The sequence below is a fragment of the Gobius niger genome (assembly GCF_951799975.1).
Source record: "Gobius niger genome assembly, chromosome: 1".
Taxonomy (NCBI): Eukaryota; Metazoa; Chordata; class Actinopteri; order Gobiiformes; family Gobiidae; genus Gobius; species Gobius niger.
Window position 1 is genome coordinate 56,443,028 of NC_136852.1, and position 13,506 is coordinate 56,456,533.

Sequence of the window (13,506 nt, forward strand, 5' to 3'; positions counted from 1 at the left end):
ATCTTAACTTCAAAGCATAAATTGATAATGTAATAGTATTTATTTGATGAATCACATTTTTTTTCTTTTTTTTTCTTTGGTCGTGGCAATACTGAATTACTGCGCCTAACGAGTTTCTTCACCAGGAGATATTTTACCGTAAGCCAGCTTTAAATGCCTCAGCTCTAATCATTAACACTTTCGTCTGTCTTTGCCACAGGTATTCTCTGTAGAGGCAGGACCCCCAGATTGGGGCTGCCGTGTTAAACATTGACAAAGACACACATTCCAGTGTGTGGTGTCATTTACAGTGCAGGACGCTTGTCAGGCCACAGACCTATCACAGGGGTCTGAGAAACATGATCCGCTTTGTCTCTGTGTGAATAAAGTAGCAGGCTACCCAAAGGCATTCAAAATATGCGCACATTTTTCAAAATAACTTTTCAGCAGTTTCTGGTTCTGAGCAGTTTTCCTCTTTTTGTTTGTCTGTGTGAACAAAATGGGTCAAAGGTGAACGTAGTAAGTCCGGGATGGGACATGTGTGCAGGAGAACGTTTTTCTTTACTCTTTCTGGCACATTTTCTGGACGATACACAGCTAATATGTTATCTTGGATGTATACTGCCTGATCAAAAAGAAACTCTCCACACCTGCTTAAATATTAAATATATTAAATATACAGACCGCCTTTAGCTTTGTTTACAGCACGCATTCACTGTGGCATTGTTTTAATAAGCTTCTGCAATGTAAAAAAATCCAGTGTGACATTATTTCTTTTAATCAAAAGCTTGTATTGATGGGAGAGACTGACCACTGCGCAAGGCCTTCTCCAGCACATTCCAAATATCTTCAATGGTGTTGAGATCTGGACTGTCAATCTGCCATTATATTTATGAAAATGATATCTCATGTTCCCTGAACCACTCATTGCTTTCATAATATGACTCTGGCATTGGAATATTCCCATCTGGGAAGAAGAAATCCATTTACGGACTTATACCTGGTCATTCAGGATGTTCAGGTCGTCAGCTGATCTCATTCTCTGTGCATATGATGTGTAGTGTATGTTTATATCAGGGTGTGAAGGGGGGAACAACGTGACTTAATATTCTGTTGAAATGTGTTTACATAAAGCATTCAAATGTCAGTATTGAATAGGGCTAGGTACAGTTACAGTTTTCAATACTCGTACTTTAACGATACTTGATGTACGATACCGATACCTGAACTATACTTTTATCTATACCTACCTATACTCAAATATTTGCCATTTATTTAAGTTTAAATAACCAAGTAGCTTCCTTTAGTGCTGTCACTGGACCCAACAGGCTCAAAACGTGGTCTCTTAAGAAATGATATTTTTTGATACTTTGATGTCTTAGATACTGGTAGTACCTAAACTTTTTGTGTGTGTGTGTCCCATACTGGTATAGTTTAACGCTACCCAGTTCTAGTATTGATGACTACGTATACTGCTTTGAGACGTGACAAAGGCCTCTGAACTTGGAGCCACTTGTACAGCAGTGTTGACATAAGTAAAGAATATGCCTGTGTTGCAACGCGCAGTGTCTGGCTGTGCTAAACTACATGCCTGCTCCTGCTCTGATGAGGTCAATTGTTTGCTTTCATCACTGCTTGAATAACTCCAAGGATCCATGTCGCCAACATCGCTCAGCTGTAATTTAGTGCGCCCCGCTCTGGACCTTCTTCGCCCCCTGCCATGTTCATTGTGCTCTGTATTGCTCTCGTGTTGAGGAGCGCATCCAAACCGAACACAAGTACCCCTCATGTAGCCCGTTGTTTGATGATGCCAGGCAGGTGTGTGACTTTATGGGCACAGATGGCTCTATTATGTGCGTCTGCCGTTATTGCACACAGTGTACTCATCCCTGCCAGTGCGCCTAATGTTTTACAGTGTTTGTTTACTGGCTCAGATGCTCGCGCTCTTGTCACATTGTCTTGTACTGCTGTCATTTCTGCGCTCTCAGCAATTTGGGGTTCTATACGTTCAGGCCTATCTATGCAAATCATTATAGTCAAATTAGTGCTGCGTAATGATCCCAATCAATCACAACTGAATCGAAATCATCATTTTTGTCAAATTGTGTGATTCTTGTACAAGTTTAGCGGTTCATTATTTTTCAGCAACTTAACCAACCTGAACTTTAGAGTTGTTTCACTCATGCGTCTTAGAGTGATCCTAATATTCAGCCCGTCTCCCTCTGTGACAACGCAATTTCCTTTGCGGATCAATAAAGGCGATGTCTCGAGCTCGAAACACTTGTCCCGACTCCCCACCAGCTTGAGTTGAGTTGGCACTTCTCTCTCCTTCCAGACTGCTTTCCCTAAACTCTTTCAGTGCTCAAACTGCCTTTAAGAATGTAAGAACACGTGCTGCGCCTGCGTCATATCCTTTTTTGCTAGCCGTCATGTCATGCCAATCAAAACGTTTAAAAAAATGGATAATGCATCAAAGGAATAGGCCACCGTGTTTCCATACTGAGATATGTTCTTACCTGAGCTTAGACGAGTTGATGCGTACCTGTCTGGTCTTTGTGCGTGCCCTGGATCACGCAAAAAGACCAAAGATGTTGTTAGCATATGGCCTCACCCAGCATTTCCCTACAGCTCCAAACGGGGGTGAAGTTGGAAGCTACCACGCTCTTTCACGGGCACCAGAGACCAGACATGTAAACGGCGGCCTGTTCTTTAAAAAGCTAAAAGAAGAAAAAAATATGTCAAAATCTCTTCTTTTATCACCTTCATAATGCTGTAGATAAATGATCCAAACTGCCAACTCACTAAATGTAAAATCAAACTGATGTGAATTCATATCGTTGTCTATTTTCAATGGCTCGAATGAATCAGCGTACTGTGTTGCGTTGTAACAGTAGCGTGTGTACCTGTTAAAGCTGTTGCGCTTGTCAATTTGAGTTATGTGCCTCCTGTGCTTCCTCTGCTCTGACAAAGCGCACACAGCTCCAGCAGATGTTTAGTTTGAGATGTTTAGGGGGGGAAAATGCTCTTTACAGAGACAGACCAAAAGACATTTATTGGTCTGGACTGTTAGGCAACATAAAAGGATTTCTTATGTTTTAATGCTGCTGAAGGTTTTGTTTTTAGTTTCGGGATTTAATATGCCCATACAGCGAACGGAGGACGAACTGGAAATCTCTTTCATTTCGTTTTAATTAAATGTGGACACACACACCATCTTTGTATTCTGTTAATTGGATTATGGCCGCGCATCACAGTTGTAGTACTAAATGTGTCCTGCAGATGGAGCCATTGTTCCACATCATATCCCCCAACTCTGCGGCAGATGCACCTTTACCTGTCCTTTTAAACATTTGGCACTCACCTCATTAACCACAATTACGGTTAAGTTCATACTTTTAAAAGAGCACGAGCACTATAACTCATATTTTATAGCCTCAGACGACATTTCCTATTAAATTTACAGATTAAAAAAAAAGATGGAGAATCTTTTGAGGCCCTGAGGGGAACAACGAATGGAGACAAATGACTCAGATCCGCGGTGAATTCCTTTTTTTCTGAGAAGTGATAAAGCTGCTGTGATTGGTCTGTCAGTTTGGTGATGGCCTATGTCTGATGTTACAGTTACAATAGTCTTCATTTATGACTAACACTGAATTGAATCACACTGCACTGCCCTGTGAGGCAACGCCTGCTGATTGATTGAATATTGAACTTGAATCTACTGGGTTCTGTCTGCACTTTTTACAGTTTTTTCTGTCAACCATGAATCATAATGCCGTTGTATAAGGCAGTGGCTCCCAAGCCTTTTTAGACTTTATTTGATTTAATCTTTGACAAATACACTATCTTTGAGATAAATGATAATAGCTGTGTCAGTTGTTGTGTCCGTTTTTTATTGATTATCTTCAATATCAGGGATCAAAAACACATTCATGAGATTTTGATTTACTTGCCATTGGTGGGTTGTGGTTTTGTCGCTGAAATGGGATTATGGGAACCTGATCCTGCTAGATGTGGAGTCATATATTGTCATTATACTGTGACGTCTGTGCATGTTGTTCATGTTGTGTGAGAAGAGCTGAAGTCCTCAGGGGAATGTCAGTGTGTCTGACATCACAGCTATTATTCATACAGTAAAGTCATCCCACCAAACAGATGTGACTGTGTGTTAAAGCTTGTGTAATAATCTCAGTCATTGTCAGTGTTGTGTTCTGTAAGAAAGCACTGATGTAAGTTACAGCTGTAAGGGGCACCGTGGCGGAGCGGTTAGTGCTCGTGCTTCACAGCTCGAAGGTCCTGGGTTGGATCCTTGGTAGGGGTTTTTCTGTGAGGACTTTGCATGTTCTTCCCGTAAGTTTCCTCCAGGTTCTCCGGTTTCCCCTACAGCACATGTAATAGCCTGATGATTCTGACCATTAGCCTGGCTCCACAGGATGGGCCCCCGGTGCACGCCCTCTGCGGCTGCCCTCTGCTCTCAGGTTTCCCCAACAGCATTGAAGAATGGGTCAAATGCAGAGAAGGGAATGCCCAATGTTAATTTTTTTTGTTTATTTGTTCTGGACAAATGCGGGACAAGGCCTCGTGGAAGACCCAGGACACGCTGGTGGGACTATGTCTCCGAGCTGGCCTGGTGTCGCCTCGGGGTCCCCCCAGAACAGCTGGAGGAGGTGTGTGTGGATCGGGAAGTTTGGGCATCTCTGCTGAGACCCGGCCCCAGATAAAGCGGAAGTGGATGGATGGATGGATGTTCTGGATGGATGTTCTGGATGGATGTTCTGGATGGATGTTCTGGATGGATGTTCTGGATGGATGTTCTGGATGGATGTTCTGGACAGTGCATGTTAATGGACGCCAGATTGTAGCCATGGGCTAATTTGCATCTGTTGTCCCACACTTGCACGCTCAAACACTCTCTTACTCATCCTGGCCTATTGTACATGTTTTAGTGATAGAGGAAACAGGAGTACATGCAGGAAACCTACGCAGACACGGGGAGAGGTGGGAATCGAACCCGGGAACACGAGCACTATAACCACCACGCTACCGTGCAGCCCAATTTGTGGACTGAGACTAATGATTTGTAAGTTTGTCAGTAAGTACTTAATTTGCTGTGGTAGTAGACAGTAGTACTCATACTGTGACAGGGTGAATGATTCAAATTTGTAAAAAGTTCAAGACATTGTATTTTCCTACCCTTCTTTAACTGAAATGTTTAGTGCCATAAATGTACTCTATACATTAACAACAATGATTTCCTCACCCCACAATTACATTGATCTTCATCAACTATTTTTAACTCGCTTTTTGAGATCTTTCTGCAGCAGCTGAAGCTTGTCTGTGTCCCAGAGTAATGGCATGCACAAATATAAAGTGTGTTTATTCTTGGGTTTGAGTGTTTAGGTGCTTGTTTTTCCGCAGAGGCCCTGTGGGTGGTTCTCGTCTCAAAATCCGACTTTCTTTGTTGTGGTTGGGGTTCTGCATCTTTGAGCCCAGAGCGGCTGCCACGCTTTGATTGCAGTCTCACATTTAGCTCTCACTGAAGATGAAATACATGACTGCTCTCTGCAGGGGCCAAATAAGGACTGCACTGCAAGACACAGTGACTTTTTATGATTATTATCAATATTCATACAATTTAAAAGTTGTGTTTTGAACATAAAATCACATTTACAACATTTGCTGTGTCATTTTAATTTTTCACCCAACTGCAACAATCGACATTTTGACTTGAATAATCCTGCAGCAGCTCTTGTGATGGCAAGTTGGTGCCAAAATAATAATTGAAAAAGTATTTAACCTACATCCAGGATAGTCAAAATAATCAATAACTAGAAACTAATCCATATTCTAAATTAAATACTAATTTGCAAAGGTGTTAATACTTTGTCGTCTTTACTAAATGACACCACTCATGGGTAGATACGAATGGTCTTGATCTTTAGCAGAAGCTAAAAAGGTATTGTACAACAGTAATGTACCATATACAGTTGTGCTCAAAAGTTTACATACACTGGCAGAATTTTTTATTTTTGGACTATTTTTCAAAGAATATGAATGATAATACAAAAAGTATTTTTTCACTCCTAGTTTGTGGTTGTGTGAAGCCATTTATGGTCAAACAACTGAGTTTGCTCTTGTTAAATCATAATGGAAAGAGAAACTTCCAAAATGACCCTGATCAAAAGTTTACATACCCTGGTGATCTTGGCCTGATAAAAAACACACAAGTTGACACAAACGGTTTTGAATGGTTATTGGCTACTAAAGGTAAGCATCCTCACCTGTGATCTGTGTTTGTATTTATTGTGTGTGTGTGTATAAAAGGGCAGTGAGTGTTTGGGCTCCTAACAGACACTTGTATCTATCTACCAGTGCTGCACTGGTGTATCTGGTTTCTGAGTTATGAGGAAAGCAAAATAATTGTCAGAGGATCTGCGAGAAAAGGTAGTTGAACTGTATAAAAGAGGAAAGGGATATAAAATGATAAACAAGGCACTTACAATCCAATTCTTTTGATCAGAGTCATTATGGTAGTTTCAATTATTATTATTATTGATATGATTTAAAAAGAGCAAACTCATTTGTTTGCACTTAAATGGCTTCACACAACCACTAACTGTGAGTGAAAAAAAATGTTGTATTTTCTTTCATATTCTCTTAAAAATGGCAGGGTATGTAAACTTTTGAGCACAACTGTATTTTTGCAACGTGGTAACAGATGTATGAATTGCACATCACCTTGTTGGAGCTCAGCTGAACACTGACTCAGCTCTTTGACACATTGTTCTTCCTCCAGCTGATGCGTGGACAGGAAGCCTTGCGTGTTTCATACATCTGAACAGGAACCCAAAATACTATGGTAGAGGAAATGCAACTATAAAAATATTATGTGCAGTGATTTGTCTTTCGGTGTGTTCAACCAAGCCATATTCAGCGCAGAATTTGTTTCAATGGAGGCTTGAAAAAATGTATTACATCGATTATACTGACTTCAACACATGGATTGTCTTGAGGAATGGCTTTTGCCAAACCCTGGTGCATCTCGCCGACAGAACCCCTTCATCTGGGCTTGGAACTGACCAAGTACTGGCTCCTGACACAGTGTGGTTTGCATAGGAAGGGCATCTGGAATAATAAAGATAATGGTAAGTGCTTCAGGCAACGGTGGCTCAGATGGTAGAGCAGGTTGTTTTACAACCGCAGTCATTGTTGGCAGTTCAAATCCTGGCACCCGCAGGTGCAGACTGTCGTTATCAGTGTCTGTGCACACTGTGTACAAATGAGAGTGTGAGTGATGAGTGGTTCTTGATGTAAAGTGATTTGAAACCCTAATGTAGATGGAAAAGTGCTATAAAGCTATCAAAATAATTTATAGATTATTATAGATTTATAGAATTTATATCTCTATTTTGTAAGGAGCAGATCACATGGCGACTACACTGCGTTCAAAAGTATTATGGAAATTGTATTTCAGTGTCAGAAAGGTAAAAAAAAAAAAGGTTTTCAATGAAACTCATGGATGGTTGTGTCTCAGGGCTCTTTGAATCACTGACATCAGTCTCAGACGCCTGTGATGATTAGTTGTCAGGTTAAGTCCAGTTAAAGGAAAAACTACTGAAAAAGATCATAATATAATAATAATAATAAAATCATCATAATTATTTGAAGCTGTTGGTGCCTCTGGAGTCTCCCGAACATCAAGGTTTAGGACCCTCCAGAGGCTGCAGTTGTGCAAAAACCTTCTATCCGGCCTCCCCTAAACTGGTAATCGAATGCTCACGAGCAGAAACGGCTGAAGTGGCTCAGAAATACATGAAGACTAATTTTCAAACAGTCTTGTTCACTGATGAGTCCCGTGTAACCCTGGATATTCAGATGAATGGAGTAGTGGATAGTTGGTGAATGGCCACAATGTCCCAACAAGGCTGTGACGTCAGCAAGGAGGGGGCGGGAGCTGGGGTTTTCATTGATTTTTATTTTTTAATTTTGCTCCTTGTAAAAAAAAATGTACCTTTTACATTTGTGTGTAAAGTACAAAAAAAAAAAAGCAAGGAGGGGGCGGAGTCATGTTTTGGGCCAGAATCATGGTGAGAGAGCTGGTCGGCCCCTTTAGGATCCCGGAAAGTATGAAATGACCTCTGAAAAATATGTGGAGTTTTTGACTGACCACTTTCTTCTATGGCACAAAAGGAATAGCCGTGCTTTCCCTAACAAAATCATCTTCATGCATGACAATGCACCATGTCATACAGTAAAGAATAGTCCTACCCTGACCTCAACTCTATTGAGAACCTTTGGAGCCTCAAGAAAAACATCTATGAGGGGTGGAGGCAGTTTTCATCCAAACAGCAGCTCTGGGAGGCTATCCTGACATCCAAGAAATCCAAGCAGAAACTCTCCAAAAACTCACAAGTTTTATGGATTTTAGAATTTTGAAGCTGCTGTCACAGAAGGGCTCCTATGTTAAAATATAACTTGACCTGTTAAGAGGTTTTTTGATGAAATACCTTTTGATTTCAGTAAGTATGACCTCCTAATGCTACAACAAATGACCATTTTCAGTTAATTACAAGCTGAGTTGCATAAAAACTTGGAACAGTAGATTTTGAGTTTTTAACTATATTTATTTTTGGAAAAAATACTGTTAACACTGTTTGTTTTGTTTTCAACCACATTCAAATGATCCTCTAACAGTTAAAGACGTGTAAATTGTACTGACTCTCATTTCAGTTGACAATTTAGAAAATCAGAGAAAAATGTAATTTGCATAATAATTTGGAACACAGTGTAGGAGGCGTGCCACTGGCTTTGGCAATCCATTGAAAAAAGACAAAATATGAAATTCACTGTTTACAGATAAGAGGTTTCACCAGATTCTATAAGATTTCCCTAAGTCTTGTACCAAGGTTTCTCTGATTTGATTTTTTTCACTTATTTCTGTTCCTTATAACTGTAGATGTATGCAGGATGTGAGCCACAAAGAATTTCCACAAATGCTGTCTTACAAACATACTGTACCAATGGGCCAACTAGTCCCAGTTCTATCCTTGGAATATGGAACATATATGAGTTAAGTTAAGTTATGCTTTATTAATCCGTGTAGTATAGGATTCTTTTTCTGCATTTGACCCATCCTCATCACCGCTGGGGCGACCTGTAGGAGCAGCCAGCGTTGGCAGGTACTCGGGGACCCATCACCACATGTGAAGCCAGGCTAATGGACAGAAACACCTGAGTTTAGGATTAACCTATTGTATATGTTTTTAGTGGTAGGGGAAACCGGAGTATCCGGAGGACGCCTACACAGACACGGGGAGAACATGCCAACTCTACACAGAAAGGCACCGTCCAAGTGTGAATCGAAACTGGGACCTTCTAGCTGTGACGCACGAGCCCGAACCGCTGTGCCAGCGTGCCACCAATGTCTCTTGTGTTTTAGCAACACTTTACCAAATGAAATTGCCACTTCACTTGTGTAAAATTATGATTAAAAGTTGCCACAGGCTTCATCACATCAAGCTAAGTTATAATTATTGAACCTTAAAAACCTGTCACTTTAAGTACCTGCTGGCTTTACAAGGCTTATTACAGCTTATCCACCTGCCCATCAATAGACAATTATCTTGTAACATGGGAAAATCCCAAGCCCACAAGGGCCTTTCTTACTAATCTACCATTTGTTCATATCTGACATGTCCTTGTCCTCAGCACATCCAAGAGGAGACAGCGAAATATGCGCAGCCTTCTGCCTCACTGCCCTGTCATTCAGATAATAGCTATGTTTCACTCTGTTTTGCTCAGACTCGAGGCTCTTGTCAAAAGGTGTCACTGCTGGCATCTGATTGGTTGGAGATTTACGTATCTATGAGCTTTCCGTTCAGCTTTGAGGCGGCAAATGGTCTGTGACAATAAGGCTATACAGTACATAAACGGATCAGGTGACAATGAAAATGTAGAATGGTTTTATGGTGTGTTAGGGGATTTTTCTGTTCTGTTCAAAAGCCACTTACAAAAACTGCATCTGGGAAAGTGTACAGAAAACAACAGTGTAGGGCTAAAGTTAAAGGTGATGTCACATATGTTGTATATAAGTTATTCATTCATCTTATATTTTAAATCGGCTCCACTATACTTGGTTTAAGTGGTGGACCTTTTGCCTCTCATCCAAGAAGCTGCATATGGCATTATGTTATGAGGCATCTATTCTTCTTTTCTTTACAATGTTAACATGTCAACAGGGCACACAGAGGCCAGTATGTCATGAGGATTATGTTTGTTTTGACCCCCAAATACTCCAGTCTTGAGGCGTTTGTGCCATGTGTGGTCTTGTAAATGTGGATGTGTTGGGGGACAAATGTCCAGCCGTGAAAACAAATATGGTTCACACACCGGAGGGACCCAAATCAAACAAAGATTCTGGAAAAAAGTGTCAAAATAACAGGGATGAAAACACAACTAAAAGTGACAAAAACTTGGCAAAAACTTCACTTCAAAACGTCATAAAAAGCGACAAAAAGCGACAACAAAGTTATGATCACTTTTGTAAGTCTTATATAAGGTAAGGCATTATATTGTTGCTCTCCAGGCGAGAAGCTTTTAGGGAAAGAGGGGAAAGAGGTTAAAAGACTTACTTAGTTGTCTAGATTAAAGGCGGTCTTGTGTAATGAAGCATATAAAATGGGAATCATAATTTCGAGAGTTTACAGCTCTGGTCGTTTACTTTCACTCTTATCTATTTTCAGTCGCTTGATGTGGCTGTCGCAGAGTTAATGGCAAAGAAGCCGGTAAAGAACAAAGCCCCTCATGGCGCTATCATGGTTATGCGGCTGCGAGACACTGGCTGTTTATTTATCCAAACGGGCGTGGGGCCACAGTCGTCTCACTGTCGCGTGTAGTTTTTTCTGCCGTGCCTTTTTATACACTTCATTATCATATCCAGAAGCGTAACGTAGGGGTTAACACCGCGGCGCGTAGCGGAACGCCGGGGGAGCGCGCACAGTGGACTTCTTGTGTCGCGCTGACTTTACTCACACCCGCAGAGGCGATGCCCTTTTGTGGAGGGGGGGTGGAGGGGGGTCTCTTGTCGGACACACAGTTACAGACGGCATTCACACTCGGGACACGGCGACACAAAGAGCACAAGTGCGTTTTAAATGACTCCATTCTTTTGCAGCTGCCTTGGAGTTGACTCTGTGGGTGTTTCTGAGCAGCTTTGTTGCGCGCGGAGAAGTGGAAGAAGTTGGAGAACAAGTTCCCGCAGAGGAAGAGTTGCGCCTCTAACGTGTTGTGGGTCGTTTCACAGCAAAGACCCAGCGCTGTCATCCTCTCCACGTTTCTCAACTTTGCTCATTCAACCCTTTTGTGGACTATTTCAACAAACGGGCACACGCCAAAGAACTGTCACTATGTTGTTTAGCGAGACGGTGCCCGTGGGCTAGTTTATAACATCTGTCCCAACTTGTAAGAAGAAAACAGGATCGATTTTTACCGTCCAGATGATGCCATTGGACAAATTTGCAGACATGGAGGGAAAACTATGGATACTGGAAGACCTAAACATGATGTACATACGCCAGATTGCGCTGAGTTTGCAGGTAAAAATCTTGCTCATCACTTTCCTCTTGTTCTTTAGTTAAACAATCAGTCTCATATTGGTTTCACAGGTTATGGGGCAGGTTGTGGGTTATGTTGCTGGTTGGTTTCTGCTGTCAGTTTGTTTGTCCCTCTGGAGCCAGGCTTCACACACACTCCACAGCTGCACACATGACCTCACGAGTCCCTATGGGAGACACTCTGTGTCTAATCCTGAAAGTGACAGACACGGGCCACTTGATTCGTACAACTTTTGCAAGTTTATACAGGCCTCATATTGTCCCTGTAAAGATACAACTTCAGTTTGGTATCATACTTTCACTGCAATTTGTTGAAAAAGTGATCTCTGTTTATTTTTTCATACAAGTTACCTTTCATTGTTTCAGCAAATTTTAATGCTCAGAAGAGTCTTATGAATCGAGGTACATGGTCAGCATCACGAGTTGACAACGATGGGTCGAGTTAATCAGATTTTTAGGTTTCATCGCTTTGAAGAAGAGGTGATGTCTTGTCTGAAAATTGGGTTATATCGGAATGTGGATAACACCATCAACATTGTGAATTTGATTGTCCTGCTTAGTCTCACACTTCCACTTTAAGCTCCATAACTCAATAGCCATTAGACATCGTGTGGGAAAACTTCATTCCTTCAGAGACAGCTCAGTGGTGAGGGTCTGCTCTATGCAAGAACTATAGGGGAGTTGCGCTTGTGTTTTTCTAGTAAACAGCTCAGATGGTCTCGCCTCCCGTCTCCTCTGCCTGGGTGGGTTTTATTAGACAGGGATTCTTTGTATGTGTCTGAGCATTCGGCCCACTGCGTAACAGTAATTTCAACTCGTTATGAAAAGCACTACGAACGCACTGTTTGCCTGGGGGGCTCTTTCATAAACCTCACTGTCTGGTCAACTCCTCCTCTTGTCTGTTTCTCATTGCAGCACATCTGTTTGTTGGCTACTCCCATCCAGACACATTCTCTCAATAATTTAGTCATCATTTAGTCACGCTGATGATCAAATTTGGCTTGTACATGTTGTGAACGCATTTTTAGGTGTGTATAACGTGATCTCAGGAGGACTGAGAGTGAGCAGGCTTTGTATAGACTCTGCTCAGTAAGAAGTAACATTTGCGCTGTTCAGGTTTTAACAAGTCGGTTATTAGGAGGAGTGACTGCATTCCTCTACACTTCTGTTTTCTTGTATTGTCTAGCTTAGCATGGTCAGTGGTGCAGTGTGGACCTCTTGAATGCATGGGAGAGATGGGAAACAGGAAGTAGTCATGCCTGATTGTCGTTTCCCACCGGGGGAAACAAAGTGATGTCACTGAACCCACTACCACTCATAAACACAGCATTTCCTGTGGCAGAAGTGAAGCTCATTCTTGTCCCATTGCTCCTGATTTGTTGGGTTTTCCCCTCTTAGCTGCATTCTTTTACTACTGTACATATCCTCTTTACTCCCCTCAACATGGGCCCTTGACCCATCTAATTTTAGTGCTGAAATCAGCCTATTTCTGACATCAAGTTACACGTCTGTTCGGCCTTTGTTATAGCCGAGCAGACATTACAGCACTCTCTCTGTTTGTTGTAGGCTGATGTCATTGGTTTGCGAGTGGACCTCTTTCCATTTCTACTTCAGTCCAAACACATAGCCTATTGTGAAAGTTGCTTAATATTAGAAAATCATGCTGTGAAATATCAAATTGTGTCAAACTAAATTTGAGACATTGTCAAACACAAAATCAGGGAAATTAATAAATGTAAAGAATCAATCTTTTTATTTATAGATAGCATTTAATAAATTGTAAATGAAATGAAAACCACTGAATATTGCTTTTGTTGATTGTAAATGGCAATAGCTCTCACATACATATCGCTTTTCCACCTCCATTCGGCCATCAAAGCACTTTTCCATCAAGGATGCTCATCCATTCATTCTC

The 13,506-nt window shown here is 41.4% G+C and overlaps 1 protein-coding gene across 3 annotated transcripts in view; it reads left to right on the forward strand.

Annotated features, from left to right (window-relative positions):
- The window catches only part of rtkna (rhotekin a), a 47,156-nt gene that overhangs the window by 6,403 nt on the left and 27,247 nt on the right, over positions 1 to 13,506 (forward strand). The window contains exon 1 of one of the 3 annotated variants that reach the window (XM_079560554.1): positions 11,087 to 11,573. The exons of the other annotated variants lie outside the window; for them this stretch is intronic. Coding sequence (XP_079416680.1) covers positions 11,475 to 11,573 — 99 coding nt within the window. The 5' untranslated portion in view covers positions 11,087 to 11,474. Of the gene's footprint in view, positions 1 to 11,086; positions 11,574 to 13,506 lie in introns of those variants that run through there. 3 annotated transcript variants of the gene reach the window in all.